The sequence below is a fragment of the Vanessa atalanta genome, chromosome 8 (genome assembly GCF_905147765.1).
Source record: "Vanessa atalanta chromosome 8, ilVanAtal1.2, whole genome shotgun sequence".
NCBI classification, from domain to species: Eukaryota; Metazoa; Arthropoda; class Insecta; order Lepidoptera; family Nymphalidae; genus Vanessa; species Vanessa atalanta.
In genome coordinates this window covers 10,986,238-11,010,061 of record NC_061878.1, presented here as the reverse complement: position 1 = coordinate 11,010,061, position 23,824 = coordinate 10,986,238, and the positions used below count along the sequence as shown (strand labels likewise).

The window sequence follows — 23,824 nt, the reverse complement described above, 5'->3', positions numbered from 1 at the left end:
ATTGAATCGGGTTTTGTATTAAATGATAAACGCGTATCAATCGGAGAAGATTAAATAATACATGTCATCTCAAGAAAAGAATAATAAGTAATATTTTTCTGTTCAGTTGACTTTAGTTTGCTGTTACGCGAATGATAGCCACTATTTTGTTGTATTTCACGTTTCAAAATCGTTGCTATGGACACGAAATGAATTATTTTATTTATTTAAATTTTTCTTAATTATTATCGAAGTAAATTTTTGTAATTAAAATGACCGGAATTAAACAAGTTAGAAATAAAAAGTTGTTACCGGATTTACGAAAAGAGGGTGACTTGGGAAAAGAAATAGTTTTATCAACGAAAGAAAAACACGGCGTTCCAACTGGATCACGGCTTTTTTCACATCATACTTTAGCCAGCGTCAGAAAATTAAGTTTTTACCATCCATTTTTGTAAGTGGAAAACACTTGTCAATTTTATTTCAAGGTTCCTTCACTTTCAATGCCTACTTCTGTAGGAATTATCCATATTATGTGAAATTACTGGAAATTACGGCGTAAGATAAAAATTAAGATTATTTATTTGGATTAAGACCAATTTTTATGTATATTTCGCTTATAAATTAAGATATTGTTATTGCCAAATATTTTACAATTACAAATGAAACACGCGCTTACTTAGTTTCTTAAAAAAAATCCGCTTATCTTATAATACTGACGTATAATTTATGAAGAAATTATAGTATTCGATTATCTTGTCAAATGTATTGTCATACTTTATTATGTACAATTCTTAAAGTTAATTAAAGCCAAGTTCTCTTATGGTTTTGTCATTTATGTATCAATTTAATTAACTTTAAATATGTCTCAAGAGGATTCTGTCGATACTACACATTCATTTTCACAAGGCACAATGTCGCGCTATCTCCGACCTGACAGATTTGAGATAGAACCGAATTCTAGCAATTCTGACTTAAAATGGACTCATTGGCGATTTACATTTACAAATTTTTTATCAGAAGAAATCTCCACTAATACTCCTGACTCTATGAAACTGATGTTGTTGGTAAATCATTTAGCTCCAACAATTTTTTCATATATTCGTGATTGTAAATTTTACGAAGATGCTATTAAATTACTTGATAGTATTTACATAAAACCTAGAAACGAAGTTCTAGCACGGCACATACTAATTACGAGAAAACAGCGACCGGAAGAAACAATTTCCGAATATTCACGAGCTTTGAAACTCTTGGCTCATGACTGTATCTTCCGAAACGTTACTGCCGAAGAACACGAACAACAAACGATTAGAGGAGCATTTATTGCAGGTATAAGTTCTCAGAAAATTCGAGAGCGTCTTTTAGAAAATATTACAATTACTATGGATGAAGCTTTAAATCAAGCTATATCATTAGAAACGGCAGAAAAAAATTCAGAAATAATTGCTGGTAACACAAATTCTTCGCAACTAAATGCATTTTCTAATAATATAAATGATTTTAATCAAAATGTGGCGGTATCTACTACACAACGGAGACGCTGTTTCTTTTGTGGTGGCAACATACATCAAAGAATAAAATGTCCTGCTTTTAAAGTCACATGTCAACTGTGTTCTAAGCAAGGCCATTTTGCTAAGGTTTGTCGAAGCGGTAATCAACAAACTGCAAATGCTCTTACTACTGACACATGCTTACATTATTCAAATGAAAGTTTCTTAGCTGCATCGCCTAGTAGCTTACAAAATGCTACCGTACCTATTTTTATAAATAATATACGCGCTGATGCCTTGATAGATACAGGAAGCTCCGTCAGTTTTATCAATAAGAAATTAGTACAAATAATGAATTTAAAAATAAAACCCTGTAAACAGACGATTACTTTAGCATCGTTGACTCATGTATCCTTCGTAGAAGGAATGTGCCATGCTACAGTTAAGTTACAACATCATATTTATCAACAACGTCAACTTCTAATAGTTAACAATCTTTGTGCAGATATCATTATTGGCCATGACATACTAAAAGATCATTCGAAATTAGAATTTAAATTTGGAGGTAATAGAGAGCCTTTAAAAATATGTAACGTTATGAATGCATCTGTGCCACCAGTGTCTTTATTTACTAACTTATCATCTGATATTAAGCCTGTGGCGGTAAAATCTAGACGATATAGTAAAGAAGATAGCGATTTTATTAATACTGAAATTTCGAAGCTTTTAGCAGACGGAGTTATTGAACCCAGCGTTTCACCTTGGCGTGCCCAAGTCCTTGTTGCTGGAGGAGGAATTCACAGAAAACGCTTGGTAGTAGACTATTCGCAAACTATTAACAGATTTACATTGTTAGATGCATACCCTTTACCAAATATAGAAAATGTAGTATCTGAAGTTGCAAAATATAATTATTTCAGTCAAATAGATTTAAAAAGTGCCTACCATCAAATCCCAATATTAGAAAAAGAAAAAATTTTTACTGCCTTTGAAGCTGCTGGCAATCTATATCAATTTACCAGAATACCTTTTGGAGTTACAAATGGAGTAGCAGCATTCCAACGAGCTTTACATTTTATAATTAAAACAGAAATTTTGAAAGGTACATTTTGCTATTTAGATGATGTTACAATTTGTGGAATGGATAAAGGTGATCATGATCAAAACTTAAATTGTTTTATGGCTGCTGTGAAAAAGTATAATTTAACCATAAATGAACAAAAATCTACATTTGGTGTCAATTCTATTAATCTGCTTGGATACAATATTAAAGATAATACTGTCAAGCCTGACTCTAATAGATTAAAACCATTATTAGACCTGCCACCCCCAACGAATAACAATGAATTAAAACGAACACTTGGTTTATTTGCTCACTATGCAAAATGGATCAATAATTTTTCAAAAAAAATAAAACCATTGATTGGCATTAAGTCTTTTCCAATTGATGATACTGCAAAAACTTGCTTTGTATCCTTAAAATCAGAAATAGAAAAATCAACTTTAGCCGTTATTGATGATAATGATATTCTTACTGTCGAGACTGACGCATCAGAATTTGCGATTGCTGCGTCACTATCTCAAAAGGGGCGACCTATAGCTTTTTTTTCTAGAACACTTTCAGATTCAGAGCAACGCCAATCTTCAATCGAAAAAGAAGCATGCGCTATTGTAGAGAGTCTTCGCAAATGGCGTCATTATTTAATTGGTAAACATTTTTTACTTTTAACAGACCAACGCTCTGTTGCATTTATGTTTAACCAAAATCATATCAGTAAAATAAAAAATGAGAAGCTTGAACGGTGGCGTCTCGAATTATCTTGTTTTAAATATGACATAATTTATCGTCCGGGTAAAGAAAACACAGTTGCTGATGCTTTATCAAGAGTGTGTGCTCATATGAATGTCGATAAATTACGTGAACTGCATAATTCCCTCTGTCACCCTGGCATTGTAAGAATGATGCATTGGGTTCGCATGAAAAACTTACCGTATTCGGTGAATGATATAAAATCTCTCATACAGTCTTGCCAAATATGTGCAGAAATTAAACCTCGGTTTATGAAATCTAAAGGTCAATTAATAAAAGCTACAGCACCTTTTGAGCGATTAAACATTGACTTTAAAGGACCTTTACCATCGAATACTCCAAATAAATATTTATTAACAATAATCGACGAATACAGTAGATTTCCTTTTGCATATGCCTGTAAGGAAATAACAACTGCAACTGTTATAAGATGTTTAAAAGATTTATTTTACACTTTTGGAACACCGCTTTATATTCATAGTGATAGAGGATCTGCTTTTATTTCTAAAGAGTTTACAGAATTTCTAAGTTCCTTGGGGATTGCATGTAGCAGAACAACGCCTTATAATCCACGTGGAAATGGTCAAGTCGAGCGTCTCAACGGCACTTTGTGGAAAACAATACAACTTGCTCTTCGTACAAGAGAAATGCCAATTGAAAGCTGGGAGCAATGTCTGCCAATGTCCTTACATGCAATTCGCTCACTTCTTTGTATACCAATTAATACAACTCCACACGAACGACTATTTAATCATCCTCGTAGATCACCTCATGGAGAATCGTTACCCTCTTGGTTAATTCCTGGACCTGTGCTAATGAAAAAAAATATACGCAATAAAAACGATCCATATGTTGAAGAAGTTGAACTATTACAAAGTAACCCCTATTACTCTTTTGTGAAACATAAAAATGGGCGGGAATCAACAGTTTCAAATCGGAACTTAGCTCCACTTCCCACTCCAATAGAACACTACATAGATAAAAATTTAGAAGAACAATTAAATAATTCAACTACAAAAAGACAGCAAGAACAAGAAGATATCGTAGATGTTTTCTATGACTCAGAAGACCGAAATATAAATGCGGAGCATATTGATGTTCAGGACATACAATCTGTGACACCGAGTACGTCTGAGGATCAACATCTTAGGCGATCCGAAAGGACAAGACGAACTCCATATTATTTAAAAGATTATAGTTGCGTGTTAGAAAATGTTAGAGGGGGTGAATGACGTATAATTTATGAAGAAATTATAGTATTCGATTATCTTGTCAAATGTATTGTCATACTTTATTATGTACAATTCTTAAAGTTAATTAAAGCCAAGTTCTCTTATGGTTTTGTCATTTATGTATCAAATACAATTACAGTTTACCACATGATAGTTTGGATCTAGTTCTAGCAGCGACCTACAACCAGTCGAATGAGCATTTTGCCGATAAAGAAGATTTGTATTTGCAAGCTGAAACAATAGGTTGCGATACTTGGCGCCGTCTGAGGAACACCTATGATAAGCTACCGCCAGTTGTTATTCCTTTGGTAGGTATAAAAATCACCAATTAATTTATCGAAGTACAAAATGCCAAGCAATAATTTATTATTTTTTATAAAAAAAATGAGTGACCGTCAGTTTTTATAAAATTTGGCACTTTTTAGGGTCATCCAATGAAAAGAGGCGGCATCACAGAACGAAAGTCCCCCTTCAGTGTGAAGCTAATGAACTCGGGTGTTCACTCTTCACAAACCAATCCTGGATACAGCAGACAACCTGCTGGCGGCGCGATTTTCTTCTATTAGTTTTATACGAATTGGTCCTGAAATTTATAATAAAACAATATAGATGTTAGGAAGTAGATAAGAGTAGCGATATACTTCAAAAGTAGACTTTAATTGCATGTTATAAATTTTGATTGAATCTCAATTATCAAAATGTTCTAAAGTTGTCGATAAATCATTTTGATAGAAATGAATATATGAGGGGGATAAAGCTAGTGCTACAAGTATTGGTATGTAAAAACAAAAAGATTTGAAGGATGTTATGAGGATGCAATGATACATTATAAATATCTCCTGCTTTTTTAACATATTATTTATTAAACTATCTTAAAGAAGTATGGTATCGAATAAAATATTTCTAAAATTTCCAAAGGTGTTTGATCATTTTATCTTTACTTACGTCAATCGAATTGACCAAGTTAGTTAAAAACGTTTGCGTTCATTACGTATGATAATTTTAGGTATAACCTCTAGAAAGTTCTGTTGGGCGGCGGATGGTGCTTTTTAGGTCTGCTGTCGTTTAGATCTAGCTCTTCATAGCATGTGAATAGAAAGATAAGGCTCGTATAAATTATATAGAATATTATTTGTATTAGGCTGGAATCTAAAAAATAAAATAACCCATTTGAAAAACAAAACCTAACAATATTAAGCCAAGGCTAGGATTTCCCAATAAACTAAGACCTGATGAGCTTACTACGTCGGTCGTAAGCCTCCCAATAAATCTTCCATTGTCGTTACAATACTAAATATATATAAACTTTACAAGTAATTTCAATGTGATATTGTGTTCTTAAATAATACCTATATGCTTAAATATATGTATAGGCCAAAAATATCACTTATTTTAGAATAGCTTAACATGACAGATGAGTTTAGGCATAACGCGATATTGTATCCTAAATCAATTTTAATCAAAAATTATATAAATGAATTTTAGTCTAGTAACTATTTTAAAATTATTATTTGTAATATAGATACTTAAAATTTTAATGGATTTTGTTAACTCATTCGGTTAGTAGTTTACTATTTAGATTTTTTATATTTAAATTATAAGATTTTAATAATATTATAATTTGATATAGATCTAGATTCCGCAAATGAAAAATGTAATCGTGTACGATCGTGGTATTTGTACGAACAGTATAGATCGCTGGAGAAGAATCAACTAGACGCTGTCCAAAGGCTGAAGAAAAAATCATACCAAGATAAAATTTTAAAACAGGAACTTAGTGAGAGACGAGCACGGCGCAGGCTGTGTGATCAGTTTGGATTATGTCAGAGTGAACCGAAACTAGACAGGAGCATACGCAGTGTTCCCTCTAATGTCTACCTTAATGATGATGACCTTTATGAAAGTTTTAGCGAACTTCACGATGAGTACGAATTGGAAAACTACGAAGACAATAACAGCCACGTTTCAGAAACTAGCAAAGAAAATGAAGACTTTACAAGTGTTGCTAACACAAAACAAGCTAATTCTCCAATTTTAAATGGTGTTGCTGAAAATATTGCTATTGATAAAGTAGATAATGATATAAGAGAAGAGTTGGAGACCGTTAAGAAGAATATCGCAGAAAATATAACTTTACAATTAGAAACTGTGAAGGAAAACATTGAATGTTTAGAAAAGTACGCTAAACTTAATGACGAGGAGCAAATATCAGATGTTGATGATGTTATTTTAAATATTTGTGTAGAGTCAGATGTTAATGATCTTTCTAACTATAAATTGAAAAATACAAAGAACGATAATAGTATGCAAAAAATGTGGTCGAATTTTGTTGACTTTGCCTACAAGATGATAAATTTAAACCATGGTATGATTTATTAACAATGACATTTTTATTATTGTTTCATATAATTTTACATAAAGTCATAAATGTAATTCTAAATCACTCATTTAAATTATTATTTTTACAAATCGTATAATATATTGTTTTTAACGATCTCGAGTCTAATCTTCTCAATCGATGTGAGAATAAAAACTCGTTTTGGGCTTATTTAAAAAACATAATTATCAAAAAAAAAAAAATTGGTGATAGTTTTCTTTATAGTATAAAAGCTATTGAATATTTGAGTTTAATGTTTCTTTTCTTTTCTTTTCAAATCATAGGTAACTGTTATTACGACTACAGTTCGCAAATACTCACAGCTGTGTTGGCATGCGATGTTCTCTTACGGGGAGTCAGCAGAATGTGTTCGTATTGTGTTCTTTTTTGTATCTACTTATATAGGTTTATTTAGTGTTCCCATGTTACATGTGATTGCAAACTCAACTATATTCTCATTGCCATTGGATATTTGTGCAAAATATTTGTTCACTGCTTGCCATATTTAATTGAATACAAGGGATAATCATGTCTTCGTAATCGAAACCGCCCTCAACGACTGTTCTTAACTAAAATAATACCAGCATACATGCAAACCCATCTATTCTCTCATTCATTACCCAACGGGAGGGCAGCTCGATATCTCCAGAGAGTTCAATGCTGGGTCATCGCCTCTACGTGAGTTCTGAGACAAGTGAGTGTAAATACTGCCAACATCTGAACTCTAGGCGGCTACTGAGAACTTATTGATAGAAAAGCTAGAAGCACTATTATTGGCTACCTACTACATGCAGTTTGAACCCACAATCACACTTTTTACAGTCTTAAAAGCCAGCAGTCAGCCCAGTCTTAAGAGCGATAAGAGTCCGGATGGATACAGTGATTTGTCAATCTCACCTCTCCCCAAAAATATTTTTAAGAGACCTTCTGAGACGTCTAACCTTTGGTAAACCGTGGATTAAGACGAGCCCGCTAGCTGTTATAATTGCTATAATATAACTCAATCTTTGAGTTCCTCTAAGGTAGTCTATAGATATGCCGAAATTTAAAATGTATGCCATAATTTTCACATTGTGCATTACTACGGAGACAGAAAGTAACAATATTAATATAATGTTGTGTTTAAATATTTGATTTTCCTTATGCATAACAACTTAATTTTAGGTAATTATTTGCAGACTTACGTTTCACCGATAAAATATATAAGTAGCGATTCAGAAACATCTTTAATAGATAACAAAAAAACAAAAAGAAAAAAGTTGGTTCACTATGAAAAAAATAACGGATGCAACTGTACAACAGAGGTAATTATTGTTAACCTTACTAGATGTGATATACGTTATATCCCCGTACTTATAAAATATTTATATTAGAACATTTTCTGTGGTGTGATATATTCTAAACTAAAATATTTGTCGATCGATCGAGCGATATATCAAGTGAAGTAATACTCTAGTACCTCACATACCCGTTAATGTGTCTTAAGTTTCCACCTATAAGAGACTGCTTGAGTATATTCTACTTTTAAATTTTATTGATCAATAATTTGTGTATAGAATGAACGCTAATCGCAGAATTTAATTATCTCTTTATATAAGGATTTCGAAATAAAGAAATAATACATTACGTAATATTAATTTCTTACGAAAAATTATAAAGCACGTTTCGTGAAATATAATATTTGTTTCCAATTTTTTATTACATAATAATATTATCTGCATTCCAATTTCAAAATATCCTTTACTAAACTACTACCTACTTCTTCTACTTGTCTACGCCAGACATTTGAATAGTATGAAATTGTCGACGAAAACTCATTTTCAAACATTTCAAATTATTTTAACAATTATTGTCATCCAATTTAAAGTGAAAAAAAAAAACTGATTAATCCACCATTTCATACATTAATATTCATTTTTCAGCAGCACTTAGCGAATAGAAAACAACAAAGCAAAAGGTTGCGGAACTATAACAAAAAAAATCATTCTGATTGCGAGCGTTATAATTGTTGTAAGAACTCTTTAGAAACCTTTTTAAATGAAGTGAAATATCGTGGTACCAGTGAGCCTTTACGCAGTACCTCAAAGCTTACGGGCTATAAGAAACACAGCAACAAATCTTATAGTAAAAGATCACAACAATTTATAAGAGATAAATCTTCTAAAGAGAGTGTTTGTAAGTGTCATCGTCTTAAGAACTGTGTTAATCCAATATTACAACTTGTCCGGTACATCGAAATTTTACTGCAGGATATAAAAGATTTATAAAATATATGCTTTGTTTTATTTACAAAATATGAAATGTTTGCATAATAAAAGTTGTATGGATATTGGCGAATATTCAATAAACCATAAAAACGTGTGATGACGCCAGTGGCTCGATTAATTTTTGCGTCGCGCTTCAATAAAAATATAATCAATGTACCATGTAACAAAATTAAAAATGTTAGTACGGCAAAATTAATAGTAAGTTTACTTGAATAAAACATTTTATTTGATTTGACTACCCAACGCATAAATTTGTTACTCGATATAATTTTAACATATATAATAAAACGTGAATCTTTATTTATAAATATAGGGTTAAACAGAAAAAAAAAACTAACAAATATGTAACATTTTATTACACATTGCCTGTACAACAGATAATTTATGCTCCAAATACACAGATTGTAGAATACTATCTAAGATTACATTATATCATAAGAAAACCTATCCCATATATTTTTTAGGTAACTACACTTGAAAAGGAAAATAAACAATTTCACGAACATTAAATCCGAACAATTGGCCGTGCTATTTAAAAATAATAATAATTATATTGAAATCTGAATAGCGCCATTTTGTTTAACATATAACTTAAAATCGTCAAGTATAATAATCAAATGATTCATGAGTTATGAAGACTTATAAACTTAAGAGAAATATTTTCGTCTGATTCAATATTTAAATACTAAAGGCCCAGAAATATTATTATTATTTAAGAATACACAATAAATATATTCAAAGAACCATTTAGAAAAAAATACATAATATAAAATCAACCTAGAACCTATATTGATATCAGTGCGAATTTATCAAAACTTCAGACGAAACAGTTACACGAAGTGGATTTAAAATTAATTTTCAAAAAATATGATTGCCCTCTAAATACGTACCATTTTATTTATTTGGTTTTTTTTTTATAATGAACTATTTTTTCATAATAGAATGAGAGAATCATCATAATTGCGCAGCGAAAGTGAAACAATAAAATTAAAAACCATTTTTTTTAAATCTATTACATCAAACACTTTTATGAAGTGCTAAGCTTTCTTATTCTATTATTTTATAAAACGATTATATTTATTATCTAATATCCGTACAATATTAACTCTATTTGTGCTGAACACATAAGATTTATTTATTTGAACTAGCATTTGTGTTAAACATTGACATGACATTAGTTTATAATTTAGCAAAAAAGTTTAATTGAATTTTAAAGGGAAATTCCTAAAATAGAAAAAAAGGTAAAAAATAATCTAAATTAGGCCAATTATATAAATTAAAAAAACTAGGAATGACATATAACATATTTTAGATAAGAAACGAAAAGTCCTTTATATGCTTGAAAGTGAAGTTTACCTAATATTTTCTTATATATAAGTGATTTCCATTAATCATCAAATAACACATAGCCCACACATATCCTATGCATGTATATTTTATTATAATATGAATAATATATAAAATTGACTCTACTAATTCTTACTTGTGATCTCAAACAAAGTTCTCGCTTTGTATAACATTAAATATAATATAAATAATGTTTGAAAATTCATTATAACATATAAGGCAGCATTTATATTTGTCTATGGTGATATTCGTTGAACAGTTAATATAACAGAAGTGTTCTATAGTTACTGTACTATTTTATGTTATTTATATATCTTCCATTTCTACTTTTTTTTATTATTAATTTTCTATGATGCAGAGATCACTTGTAAGTTTCTTATAAAAAAGTAGACGCAGACGAGTGCCTCCATAGTTATGCCAATAATTAGTTAAATTCAAACATTTAGTCACCCTACAAATGTTTAATTTGTAATTGAAATTCCTATTAATTTAATTTAAAAAAATCTAAAGTTTTATTTTTAAGTATTTTATATTAAAATATACAAAAAAATATTAGCCACAGTTTTTTTTTGTTATGGAAATACCTATGTATCATAATTAAACTATAGTCCATTCCACGGGTCGGTAAAAGGTCGCAAAAGGAAAAATACCCGAACCCATTGGTCAATGCGCGACGCTATAAACGACGCGATAAGCGATACCAATCCGGCATGTAAGACAACCGTAAGTATTTGGCCAATGAAAGTCAAATAATGAGCGCACAAGGGTAATTTTCTTTGGCCGCTCGGACTGGAACGGACTTTATTTTTTCTTTTTGCTCATACTTTATACATAAAAAACGACATTTGAAATTGACCAAATAGTTTAATTATGTACATATTTTTCATTTCTATTAATTGCATAAAAATAATTGAGAAATATCATATATTTCACATAATATCCATCGGCAACTTAAGCACTCATCTGGCCTGAATTGAGCTAATCGTTCAATTGTCGGGCGGGTTGTCGAAGTAGTCTATCTTGGGCGCCTGCTTGGGCTGGCTGCGAGCCGCCCACGCGTTCGTTGAGGTCAGCGTCGCCCAGCCGCCGGATGATCTGACAAATTATTTTATATAGAGATAAAGAATGACACAGGTTCGGAATTAGGTAGTGTCAACTTTTTTATAGAAAACCTTTTGACCTTGATCATGAAAACTTAGTAACAGTTTTTAATTTAACATATAGAATAAAAGATAATTTAATTCAAGTATTAAGCGGACGAACATTATTTACAATATTTTTTGGCAGAGGAGAGGAATGTGGAGCGACATTCGTGTTTACGAAGTACTATAATGCATAGTCTTACTTGGAGGCGGCGGAGGCGTGCGCGTGCGCGGAGGGCGGCGAGGGCGCGGCGGGCGTGTGTGCGGGCGCGCGCAGCACGGGGCCGGGCACGCGGCGCTTGCCCGCCTCGCGAGCCAGCACCTCCAGCACGCTCATCGCCGGCAGCCACGACTGGAGTTACAGGGCAAACAATTCATCAGACCTTGCAGATTAATCATTTTGAAATTCACAAATCGTTGATTAAAATATTTGAAGAATAACTAAAAGTTATGCTGACTATATATTTAAAATTTAATATATTAAACGCTATGTATAACGCTAATGTAACAGGTACATTTTTGTATGTTTTAAGAAAAAAAAGTATTAACCTTTTCCTTATCAGCTGTGGCAACAACGTTTCTGTTAGGCTCTGCGTCATACGCGACACTCTCACAGCCAAAGTGTTCACACAGCTCGTGAATGAACTGACGCTTCTGTCTATTCATAGATGGGAATGAATGGGCGCGAGTCTTCTGTTTTGACTGCAGGAGAAACGATTTGTTATTTAGTAATATCAAAGTATCAACCAACTAAGGAAATATTAATTATTTTGCAAGATGATTATTTCCATAATATATAACATTAATTTGTACTTTATTTGGGTTTTTTTATTTACAAGTACTTTGCAACCCCGATATAAATCGGTCACGTCAGTTTACCTTCTTGGCGAGTTGCACGAGGTCAGTGAGTCGTTCGTGCACGAGCTGGGCGAAGGCGGGCTCGCGTGCAGCCGTGGAGCGCACGTGCTCGCTGTAGCGCGGCGCGAGCTTGGCCGACACGTCGGGGTTGCGCAGCTGCAGCGCCAACGCCAGGCGGCGACTACGCGCTTCCACAAAGCATTCCTCGTCGCACTCAAGCCTGAACGGGATATATTATAATTAATATATTTTTCTGTCGTTGTAAATGTAGAATAAACACCCAACTTACAGATGTATCCAGTATTAGAGAAATCGGCTTTTTTGTTATAGAGATATAACTCACGTTTTTAGCATTGCACTTGGACGCTGTACTTCAGTTAAATCCACGGTACCACCTTCTTGCATCTTCGATGCTGCCAAAGTGCTCACCATCCTTAGCAAATTAATGTGAATATTAATCAAATTAAACTGAATAATATACTTTATATCATTAACCGTTTCGCCTTGAGGTAATGTTATGACATATTATGTATTTGTAGCATATTTTTCAAACACTATATTGTATCCTTAGCAATCAATTTACGTTCAGTCTCATCTTAGAAGATATATTATAAGCCTCTAAGGTCTATTCCAACCACAAGAGGACAAAAGCCAAATAAACAATATTTAACATTGAATTGGCGCGATATAATTGGTCGAGAGCTTGAATAATCTATGATATTACTTATGAATTTTGGAAACGATGGCGTTTTGAACGTCGCAGAATCTGTTATCATAACTTTGGAACTAAAATTAATATTGATAGAAGTCGTTAATAGTGTTGTATTATAAATAATGAAATATTAATCAAGAACTTTTAATACTGCACAATATAGCTGAGCTATTAGCATATAGAGTATGAAATATATAAATTGAAGGTTTGTTTATCTCCATTCCTTCTTCGATTGGAATAGACTATAAACATTTCTAGTAAAAGGCTGGTGAAAATTAGTTTTTAAATTTTATCCAAATATTTGATGCGACAGACACGAACAATGATCATAAACTCACTTGGCATAGTCTCTGGCGTTGTCGCAGCAGGTACGCTCCGCCTTGCGGCGCCCGCACGGGCACGTGGCGCACACGAGGCGCTTGCACGGCGCCCCGCTGGGACACGCGCCGCCGCCGCCCGAGTGGCACGCCGCGGCGCACGGGTGTCCGCAACTCGGACGCTTCTCAGTGCACGCTTGCGTGCATCTAGTATATATCATTTGTTTAGAAAAGAAGACGAGCACAGGTCACCTTTGTCCATACCCACTGGTAATGAGCCGCCCTGGAAGCTATGATTTTATAACCCCTGCTCTTGTAATCGTTCTATTGGAGATTTATTTACTAATGGGTGGTAACAGTGATCACCTAAACGTTTCCGCAAAAACAAAAAAGTTCCTTGCTCTTTGACCAAGATCAATTTAGTTAATAATAAAACTGAATAAAAAAAAAAAAATCTTACTTTCCGGTATCGCAGGGACCCTTGTGGCACGTTTTTATGCATGTGTGTTTTCCACAAGGTAGGGGCTTGCCGCATGGCAACCCGCACGAAAACTCCTCTTGTGAACATGGGATGGTTTTACGTTCCTGATGACGAATTTGATATTTTATAGCAATCGTTTACACTATATAACTTAATCTAACATTACTTACAATGATACTAAAAATAATTGAATCAATGGTGTAAATTAAATATGATGTATTAAAACATAAATTAATCAAGAAAAAAAATTCCAGATCGAATTAATGAATAGAATCTTACATTCAACAACCAATAAACTTATGACATAATTAGTATATATTTTGCTCAGTCACCTCGTGCTTCCCGTAGCACATCTTGGTGGTGAGCACGACGCAGGGCGGACAGTCGCCCGAGTGGCACGAGTGGTGCGGCGGGTGCGCGCAGGCGCGGGCGCGGCGACACGGCGCGCTGCAGGCGGGCGGCTTGGTGCCGCAGCGCACGGGCGGCAGCACCACCTCCGTCCCGCACTCGCAGCGGAGCTCCTCGAAACCTGAGTTCGTTGAGATTAGTAGATCAGTGTTCAATATTTGACATCGTAAATTGTATTTATTGCATCGTAGGCATGTTTAATTGACATAAAGGTATAATTGATTTTTATTTTTTATGTATCATGGACATTAAATATATTGTTATTTTTCTCAAAGATAAATTTGTATGGAATATGTTATATAAAGAAATATATTCATACTAAAGATACACATCTTGACAGATGTTTATCTCTCTGTAAAGATGCTAGATAATTTTTATTGCAAATATTGATAAAATTTCCATTTTATCCGGCAGTATCAAGTGAAAATCACAACGTAGGTATTGATGATTGAGATAGCTTTGGTATACTATACTCACTGACTCTAGGACAGGGCGCGCAGTGTCCGGTGTGGCAGAACTCCTCGCAGCGGTGCAGCTGGCAGGATAGCGTACGCGCGCACACCACGGCGCAGCGGTGCGACTGTGCGTCGCAGCAAGTCGTACGGCAGCGGTGGCGGCCGCACGACAGCTTCTGCACAGACCGACAATTAAGAGAGATGATTTTGAGTTATTTCACATGCTCACATTTGATGCTAGTCTACGTTCAACAGATTACTGGAATTATTATTATTTTTACCTTATTACACTTTCTCTGGCACAGTACATTGTTAAGCATCTGTGGCAGGTCTGCGCAGGGGACCTCGCGGCTGGAGTGTCCGCAGCGACATTGCAGCAGCGTGGTGTCGGGGCATACGCGACAATTACCTGAATAGTATTTATTATTACCTTACTTAAGCAGTATAGTGAATTATTCAACATGCTCAGATACATTTTAATAAATGAATGGTAATAGGAAGATTTACTTATTAAATATTATGACGATACTTATCAGAAAAACTATTGGACTAAAATGCTAGAATGTATTATACATAATATATCGAATACTTAATCTTATCAAATTGCTAGACCAATATTTATCATGCTATCATACGAACATTTGTTAATTTAAGGAAAAATATACATACCATTCAACAATACAAGAAGTAGTAGGTTTTACATGTATATAGCATTTTTTTAATTTATGCTCATTTTTGTATGTAAAAGTACTTTAGCACTAAGAGTTTAATTTTAAATTTACAGTTTACTTAGTAATTATTTCTTTACCTTCATGACAACACTCTTTGCAGAAATGTTTATCTCCAGAAGGACCACATGGTAATGGCTTGGCGCAGATATTACCACAAAGTGGTATTGGGTCTGTACAAGACTTACGCTGATCCTTGCCTATTCTGAAACAACATGACAATTGCATATTTGAGTATATGTATTTATTTTGTGTATGATGTGCTAAGTATCTATTGTAATTAAAAAAAAATCTAAATAAAAACAATTCACTTTATAACATGTCCAATAATGTCACAATGAGCATATTATTATGAAACATAATAATCAGAATTTCTGTGTAAACAGTAACTAACAAAAATAAAGTATCTTCTTTGATTTGACCAAAATTATAGACAAACAAACTTTAGCCGTCTTTATATGTGTCCTCTGTGCAGGATTCTAAATTCAAATTACTTTTATGATTGCCTTGTTCAGTCTTTGAAACAGACAAGTAATAGCGTCAGTCACCTGGTGTTGCCGCAGGGACAGGCAGGTACGTTGTCGGGGCGTAGCGGGCATGGGGGGCAGGGCGCTTCGTGACACGCAGCGCGACACACGTGCGCGCCGCATGCCAGCACGCGCCCGCACGGCGCCGCGCACGACCACGTGGCGCACGCGCCCGACTCCGCCGTGCACGGCACGGAGCGAGACTTAGCCGCGGGGCAGTGGCACACTGAAATTTTTATATTTACAAGATGGGAGTTAATATACCAATTTATTTATATCGTTTTTATGATGGTCGTTAACATATGTCACTAGACCACATGTTTTGCAACAGACATGACTGTTGTGTATGGAAACTATGTATATGTATATGTACTGCTTATCTTTAAAGAAACCTTTCGTTATTAAATATTTTATCTAAGTAATTATGATAGAATTGAGTTTTTTTTCATGTGCAATCAATATAGAATAATTTATCTAAGATCAGAGTGTCAGATTACTTTGCTAAATATGTATCCACCACCTCCATTTAAGTGGCAAGTGGAGTTTTTTCCAGCAGTGGTGCATTAATAGGCCGATCTCTCACTATTTAGCAGTTTTTCTATTAATTTTATGTGCCTAGAAATGTAGAAATGCCTATAATAGTAATAATTTGGCGGTATGAAATATTAAATTTACCTTGGGTGACAATTTCTTCACATGCATCACAGGGACCCTCATGGCAGTCTTTTGTGCATGAGTGTACCCCACACTCGAGTTTACGACTACATTGTCGACCGCAAACTTGCGGCAATTTACTGCTGCAGAGTACTGACCGTGTTTCTGTACCGCAGCCGCATTCCCTGAATTTACATATTTACATTAAAAAACTTTTTTAGTACATTTAAAAAAAGTATTCAAGTTTTATAGAGTGAGCATGTATGAATATCCTATTTATATTATGCATATAAAAAATTATAATTATATGAAAAACTTATACTACTAACAAAAAATTTTAATAAATATTTGTATTAATACAGCTTATAACTTACTTCTTAATAGTGGCTTGACATGGTGGACAAGGACCAGGATGACAAAGCAATGTACAAGGATGTGGACATGTTCTGGGCCGCTTACAGGCTTTGCCACAAGTGTGAGCCCCACTCGAGCCTCTCTGATATTCTGGGTTACGTACAGCCCCACACATACATCTATATTCAGTTGGTATATCTTGACTTGTGTTCTGGCATGCTGGACAACGCCATTTGCCTTCTGCAATATAATGGAAGATTTAATAATATATTGTTAAATATTCTACTGGAGTTTATAACAAGATAGCAGATGAGATGGAAGACAAACGCCTATTCCATTACAAATATAAAAAATATATACATATTATTAACTTACCAACCAAACTGCTCATGGCCCACTTCCTTATACAGCGGAGGTGCAACACATGGTAGCAGTTGCTGCAATACCAAACAGAGTCAGTCTGTTTCACTCTTTCACAACACACCAGACATTCAAGGGTTCCTTTATCTAATTGTTCACTTAGACGTTCCCGCTGAGTCATTTCTGTATTTGCTGAAATATATAATATGTGAAGATCTAGAACACAGATAATCTATACAATTAATAATTTATTCAGGTATTCAAAATGAATAATAATAATTCAGGAAATACCTCCTATATTTGTGAAAGCCTTTTTTCCTCGCATTGGACTGGACACACTATCTTTCACTTTTTCTTCCCTATAATATCCATATGTATTTGCATATTGTTCATCTTCAGTACTATTACGTTCTGTAGCTCTTAAACGTTGGCTGCCAGCCCATTTACGAATTCTTGATCCTTCACTTCTTCCATTCCTAACATCTTGACTTTCTTTAGGCATAGTACTGTTGTAAAAAGTTCGACCTACATCAGACTCTTTATTCTTAGTCTTTGGGTTGGATTTTAATTGGCCCCCTTCATTGTGCGTGCTTACTTCATCATAGGCATTTGTCTCATGATTAAAGCTGTTTAAATCACTGTTACGATTGTTTATTCTATGATTGTTAGAGTCTTGATGATTAAAATCTTGATTACGGTAGTTAGTCTCTTGCATTTGATTACTATTAGTGGCACGATTTTTGGATTTTCGGTTCCGATTATTCAATTCACTGGGACGGTTTAACGAGTCTTTATGCATTTTAATAGAGTTTTGATCTAAAGACTCAGGGTGGCTATTATAACAGTCTTGATTACGAATTTTAGACTCCCCTTTATGATTTCTATTTGAGTCTTGATATTTTGAAAATTTCTGCATTTGACTTGTTGTTTCATTACTAGATGAGGCACCACTTTGTTGAGAACTATGTGGTTTTTCTCTCCAATTTGTGGAACTAGATGGTTTTGAATAATTACTAGATGATTTACTTACTGCCCCACTTGATGAGCTTGCTTCTTGTGAAGGCTCATTGTGAGGACTGCTTGGTGATTTTGATTTGGAACTCTTAGGCACAAATTCAGTAGCAGTTGGTGTTAGCTTTGATTTAAAAACCACTTCATTTGAATAATTATTTTTATCTGAGGTCACCTGGTTGTACTGATTATGCATGTTTGGTTGATAAGTTTCCTCATTATTAGGGAAATTGGCAGTGTTCGATCCATATGCATAATCTGCCTGGGAGCTTTGAGGTGTAGTACCATTTTGATAACTGGGCATGTTGTTATATTGTGCATTAGGGTAGTTTTGATATTGCATGTTATTGTAGGTAGCAGGATTCGTAGGAGGTGGATTTGAAATTTGCATTTGAGATAAAAATTCATCAAAACTAACATATTGATTACTGGGGTCATATTGTCTATTTGGATTTGGATAATAAGCTTGATACTGGCTATTATAATCGTTGTTCCAATTATTAGGTGCTTGATACTGGTTGTAAGAATAAGAATTATTCCACTGAGACATTATTACAAAAGAAAATAAAAAATTATGAAATATCTTAATTTAGCTTGGGTATGGCAGATCTTTTTGGATGATTTTTCCAATACTTATAGTTTTTATAGTGTTTTTGGCCAAAGGCCGAGACCTGTGGTCTCGTTGTAATGTTTCTCTGTACTCTGAAATCAATTTTAAATGAGATACGTTATTGTAAGACTGAATTTGAAATCATTAAATCGACATGTGGCACTTCTAAAGATATTCAATGAATGGACTTCACTTACCAGTTATCCGTTCGACTGGCACTTGATTATATACAAACAATAATAAATAAATCAAAAAATAAACTAAAATAATTTAGCAAATCAAAAATATAATAACTTTAAGACGATGTGACAAGATGAGTCGGATTCTATTGAATTGGGGGCAGGGAGGGGGAAGTCAACGTTGACAATACTTGACATTAGATTTTTAAGCAACTCCTATCTACGCATGTAATTTCTTGAATCATTTTATTTAATGAGGATATTAAGAACATTATTTAATATGTAACATTTAATTTGTTAATTTTTGCAACCGAACGAGTATAGATTTATCTTTAAAGTAAAATATGTTTTCGCATATATCAAGTCCGGTTACAGTGTTTCATAGTTTAGTTTGAGTTTTTTAGTTTAGTTTGAGTCAAGTTTGAGTGTTCTCCAGGCTAACAAAACTGAACAAACTACTAATGTCGTTACACAATGGACGGTCATTCTAGTTCTGTAAGGCGGCTGACGTATGCACCGACGGTCGCTTGAACAGCGTAACTGGCTTTATTGTAATTTTAGTTCACAGAAAATCTCTTTTTTTATATAATGACAAAATATGCTTATTGGTATAAATATGGTTGGATAAGAGATAAGACTAATTTAATAAAAAATAATATTTTATTTCATTTGAGGGTTTTGTTGTTACAGAGTAAAAGTTCCAAAAACACGAAAGGTTACAATTTTTTTTGACCAAGGACTCGAATCGCCTAATACCTTATAATTAAATTTCAGCTCGTGTTGTTTCAGTGAATTCACTTTATTAATTGATTTTAGTGTAGTATTTGGTACTTATTCCATATAAAATAGCATGATACACAATGAAAATTCGTGCTTAGGACTAATTATGTCACATTTATCAATGCTACAAGCTCCGAATAGGACAGAACTATGATATAATATGTAGCACTTAGTTTAAGTTTACGTTTTTGTAATATTGTGTTTAGTATATAAAATTACGCACCAATAATTAGTTTAAGTGAACATAAATTACGAAAATATTTTTTAAAGAAATCTTTATCGAACTTGCCGTGATGTTATGGGTTAAATTAAACTTTTAAACATTTGAACCTCTTTGCATTTTGGACTCGTCATGTACCACTCTGTGTTCAGCCCTTATTGTTTAGCCTTCGTTCACGGCTATCTTCATTTTACGCGCTGAAATTCGTCGATTTCATAGTATCCTTGACACATTTTATTTCATTAGAAATATGAGAAATAGTAGTATATTGTAAGCAGTATTCTCACACAGTTCACAGTTCTTAATAGTTGTGATGGAATGGGTTGCATAGCAAGCTCTCAACGTGTAGATGTAACAACCATGCCTAATACGGTGAGTATGTTTTTAAGATATTCTAGGAAGTAGGAATAAAAACTCATACACTATAAAACTCGAGTAAGTATAAAATAAGGCAAATATTAAAACAAGAAAATAATATAAGTATGGGTAAGATAAAACCATTTTAATTTCACTAATTGTCTCATACGGTTTTCGGTAATCAGAGTTCGTGGCAAGTTGACACTGGCAAAGAGACTGTGCTGATCGCTCTCGTGAGACTGGACCAAGATATAGCAAGTAGTGAAAAACTCCATCCAGCTCAAAGGCTTGCGGTTGTGTCGGCAGAACTTCAAAGCATACAACAGGTCCATAGATTTACATGAGTATATTAGAAAGGGTTTAAATATGTTGTGTAAGTATTTAATAATTGTTCTACTCCGATATTTTAGGAAATTAAAGAATTTGAAGAAATGACTAGTCCAGTGGCTAATGCAGAAAGTTATGCTAAGACTATGCATCAGGTAAACTTTCGTATTAAGTTTCGTATTTGCTTTCATGACTTATATTTTTTAAATTGATATAAACCTGCTATTGTACTCGTAAAATGTCTGTTTTAGATCTTCGTCAATTTAGATCTCTACAGACGTCCAATGTTAGCGTCAGAAAATGAAGATTTTGTCGCTAATGTTAATAGAAAGGTATCTAATAATAAGATAGTTAGTGCATTTTTGTTTAAAAATAAAAAGCCATTTTTAATTTTTTTTTAATTTTTAGGAAATGCGTAAGCTTGAACTAATTTGGCTTCGGGTCAGAGAAAAAGAATTGCAAAGCGAAAAACGATCACTGCACGCACAATTATTGCGTATACGTACTATGTACACACAACTGCAGCAATTGTTGAGTAAGTATTATATTATTCTTTAATTATTATTTTTATATATTTACCATTTTACCAATCGTGCCTTCGCCCGCGTATGAGGGCTAGGGTAGAAGTAGTTTCTGGCGTTTATAGGTGCTACGGATAAAAGTATGCACTATTCCAGACTATATTTATATCTAAATTTGTGCCAAATTTAATCCAGTTCCATTCCGCCGTAGGTACTGGCATTAAGTTATAAACATCCATCCAAATTATCGAAATTATAATTTGTTTTAATCTTGTAAATATATAATTTTTTGTTAATTTGAATATCATTAAAATGTAATAAAAAAGGTTGCTTATGGAGCGAAAACCAACGTCCAGAAATACCGTTAGAAGTCGCTTGCGAGCGTGCGATTGCGTTTCGCGATGCACTCGCTTCGGTCAGTGCTCGGTTACGAGCAGCCGCTGAAAGTTCTCACACAGCGCTGAAGTTGCTAGATGATGCATTGCCAGCTTGGAAACTAACAACAGTGGGCAAGTAAGAAATTATTAATTTAAAATAAGTTTATTATCATATAATAGGGTAGTAAATGTTTTCTCCAGTTGGTCTCACAGTATTGCTGTTTAGCGGGAAAAATATGTGATATGTTGGTAGTATCCAACCTAGCGCTAGTGTGCAAAGCTTATATGCATAGCTTATAAGTATAATATTAATGTTGATGTCACAATTCAAAAACACTAATGTAAGATAAAAAAGGTATAAATAATAATAAATAGTATTTATAAAAACAATTGCGGATCCAGCCTTCAAGTCAGGGTTCACATCGTCGAAGTCAATCAATATATAAAAAAAGTATTTTTAATTGAATGGGTAAGTTTTTATGAATGTGAAGTAGTCCCAGATCAGTTAGACGATTGCCTGGTAAGGACGCTTTAAGAAATTAACAACCATCCTGGATCCGCCAATGAATGAAAAAATAGTATTAAATTATATTTTTATTGATAACATCACAGATACAGTAATGTTAGTTTGAAATAAAATACACTATTATAGCCTCGACCGATAGTTTTGATTACGAAATGTTCGTAGAAGCGGGTGGGAACGAACACGCGCATGTTCAGACGCATGCAGACTGCTCGTGCACGCTCGGTGCGGAGAGCGCGGTGCGCGGCGTGTGCTGGTCGCCACTGCAGCGCCGCGAGCCGCGCGCGCTCTCAGACTCGCCTTGGATTATGCTTTTACGGACACAATGCATGACTATAAGTATGTCCTAGTCAAGTTATGTTGATTTAAATAATTGCAAATTTATCTTTGTTAAAGTTAAAGGAAAAAGGAGATTGATCGCAAAAAAATGTCAGATATGGATAAGCAAAAAAACAAGACATCAACAACAGTATTACTTCTTTTTATTGATTATTATAAAATTTAATAAAAAAAGTTTTTGTGAGATTAATTTTGAAGACACGAAGTTGAGTCACGAAGCGCCAGTGTGACCACTGCTTATTATATTTTCTTTTATATATGGCTTAAATATTTATATATTTAAAAAAACTGTTTCAGATACCAAAGAGCAACAGAGGCATTTTTACAGTTTAAGGAGGCTTTAGTTCAATTAGTTAATTCTATACATCAGGTACTTAACAAAAATGGATTTTCTTTGTATTTATATTTTAATAGTTATAATTATACTTTAAAACGTTTGGTTGATCAGGTACTTTTAAACAACGTTGAAAATTTGGCTGTGGCTGAAAAGGAATTAATGGAAAATAGACGAAAACTCAGAGCAGCGAGAGTCAACGACATAGTTAATAGAGGCTTAGCCGATTTAAAATATGAGTCATCCACACTTACTAGTCTTAAAATAACGCCTAGACAATAAATCCTCAATGAAAGTAAGTTTAATTAATATGCTGATCGATTTATTCTTTTTAATTTGTTATTAGCTTCGTCATTCTCTAAGAGTGTGTTTGGGGTCTTCTCAAGTCAGTACGATTTTTTCCCATGAGGGCAAACGAGGGAGGGGCCCGGAAAGGACTATATATTTGGTTATATTATTTTCTATCTATTCTGGATTGATACAGCCCAATACAAAGACAGACTTTGATATTTTCTCAATACAACATGATACTGGGGTCTTCACCCGCCTAGTCCCACATTCTTGTGTGTTAGGGTGCCGGAATCTTCCAAGACGGTCCTGTCATGTCATATCTTCAGTTATCTGCACGTAGTCTAGTCTGCTATGTTTGTATGCGTGTTAACGTACACTGCTGCAGATCGGGTATAGTCATTAAGTAATTAAAATTAATTTTATTATTCATAATATTGAAATGAATAAAATATAT

At 33.8% G+C, this 23,824-nt stretch overlaps 4 protein-coding genes across 5 annotated transcripts; 3 read left to right on the top strand and 1 right to left on the bottom strand.

The window, feature by feature from the left end:
* The first annotated feature begins 100 nt into the window (after window positions 1-100).
* LOC125065623 (protein CFAP276) lies at window positions 101-5,425 on the top strand. Its single transcript, XM_047673352.1, has 3 exons — window positions 101-433; window positions 4,654-4,822; window positions 4,940-5,425. Exons 1-3 carry the CDS (start codon window positions 252-254, stop codon window positions 5,078-5,080), a joined length of 492 nt encoding a protein of 163 aa, XP_047529308.1. The 5' UTR covers window positions 101-251; the 3' UTR covers window positions 5,081-5,425.
* Window positions 5,426-6,051: 626 nt separating this feature from the next.
* Window positions 6,052-8,169, top strand: LOC125065621 (ras guanine nucleotide exchange factor G-like). The gene is made up of 4 exons (XM_047673348.1): window positions 6,052-6,073; window positions 6,145-6,879; window positions 7,176-7,259; window positions 8,070-8,169. The coding sequence occupies exons 1-4, from the start codon at window positions 6,052-6,054 to the stop codon at window positions 8,099-8,101; spliced, it is 873 nt and encodes a 290-aa protein (XP_047529304.1). The 3' UTR covers window positions 8,102-8,169.
* A 1,327-nt stretch (window positions 8,170-9,496) lies between these two features.
* On the bottom strand, window positions 9,497-19,459 carry LOC125065619 (protein shuttle craft). Of its 2 annotated transcripts, none has more exons than XM_047673345.1 (17): window positions 19,320-19,459; window positions 17,793-19,214; window positions 17,517-17,693; window positions 17,162-17,381; window positions 16,809-16,972; window positions 16,155-16,359; window positions 15,687-15,811; window positions 15,160-15,287; window positions 14,901-15,054; window positions 14,348-14,544; window positions 13,995-14,119; window positions 13,556-13,741; window positions 12,849-12,938; window positions 12,527-12,725; window positions 12,197-12,349; window positions 11,851-11,999; window positions 9,497-11,600 (listed from the first exon to the last, which is right to left on the bottom strand). In XM_047673345.1, exons 2-17 carry the CDS (start codon window positions 19,060-19,062, stop codon window positions 11,492-11,494), a joined length of 3,651 nt encoding a protein of 1,216 aa, XP_047529301.1. In that variant the 5' UTR covers window positions 19,063-19,214; window positions 19,320-19,459; the 3' UTR covers window positions 9,497-11,491. The 2 variants fall into 2 exon arrangements, with proteins under 2 accessions (XP_047529301.1, XP_047529302.1); XM_047673346.1 differs by having other exon boundaries at window positions 17,793-18,493.
* A 1,202-nt stretch (window positions 19,460-20,661) lies between these two features.
* On the top strand, window positions 20,662-23,361 carry LOC125065929. Its single transcript, XM_047673788.1, has 9 exons — window positions 20,662-20,673; window positions 20,844-20,984; window positions 21,069-21,140; window positions 21,237-21,317; window positions 21,394-21,520; window positions 21,833-22,019; window positions 22,572-22,745; window positions 23,043-23,115; window positions 23,194-23,361. The coding sequence occupies exons 1-9, from the start codon at window positions 20,662-20,664 to the stop codon at window positions 23,359-23,361; spliced, it is 1,035 nt and encodes a 344-aa protein (XP_047529744.1).
* Window positions 23,362-23,824: the final 463 nt, after the last annotated feature.

Coding starts and splice junctions, on each gene's coding strand:
- LOC125065623 (XM_047673352.1), top strand. CDS start 252: ATGACCGGAATTAAACAAGTTAGAAATAAAAAGTTGTTACCGGATTTA. Junction 434..4,653: donor AGTTTTTACCATCCATTTTT/GTAAGTGGAAAA, acceptor ATACAATTACAG/TTTACCACATGATAGTTTGG. Junction 4,823..4,939: donor CGCCAGTTGTTATTCCTTTG/GTAGGTATAAAA, acceptor GGCACTTTTTAG/GGTCATCCAATGAAAAGAGG.
- LOC125065621 (XM_047673348.1), top strand. CDS start 6,052: ATGGATTTTGTTAACTCATTCG. Junction 6,074..6,144: donor GGATTTTGTTAACTCATTCG/GTTAGTAGTTTA, acceptor AATTTGATATAG/ATCTAGATTCCGCAAATGAA. Junction 7,260..8,069: donor ACGGGGAGTCAGCAGAATGT/GTTCGTATTGTG, acceptor AATTATTTGCAG/ACTTACGTTTCACCGATAAA.
- LOC125065619 (XM_047673345.1), bottom strand. CDS start 19,062: ATGTCTCAGTGGAATAATTCTTATTCTTACAACCAGTATCAAGCACCT. Junction 13,742..13,994: donor GGTCCCTGCGATACCGGAAA/GTAAGATTTTTT, acceptor GATATATACTAG/ATGCACGCAAGCGTGCACTG. Junction 12,726..12,848: donor CCAAGTGCAATGCTAAAAAC/GTGAGTTATATC, acceptor TATCCCGTTCAG/GCTTGAGTGCGACGAGGAAT.
- LOC125065929 (XM_047673788.1), top strand. Junction 21,318..21,393: donor TCGCTAATGTTAATAGAAAG/GTATCTAATAAT, acceptor TTTAATTTTTAG/GAAATGCGTAAGCTTGAACT. Junction 21,521..21,832: donor ACAACTGCAGCAATTGTTGA/GTAAGTATTATA, acceptor GTAATAAAAAAG/GTTGCTTATGGAGCGAAAAC.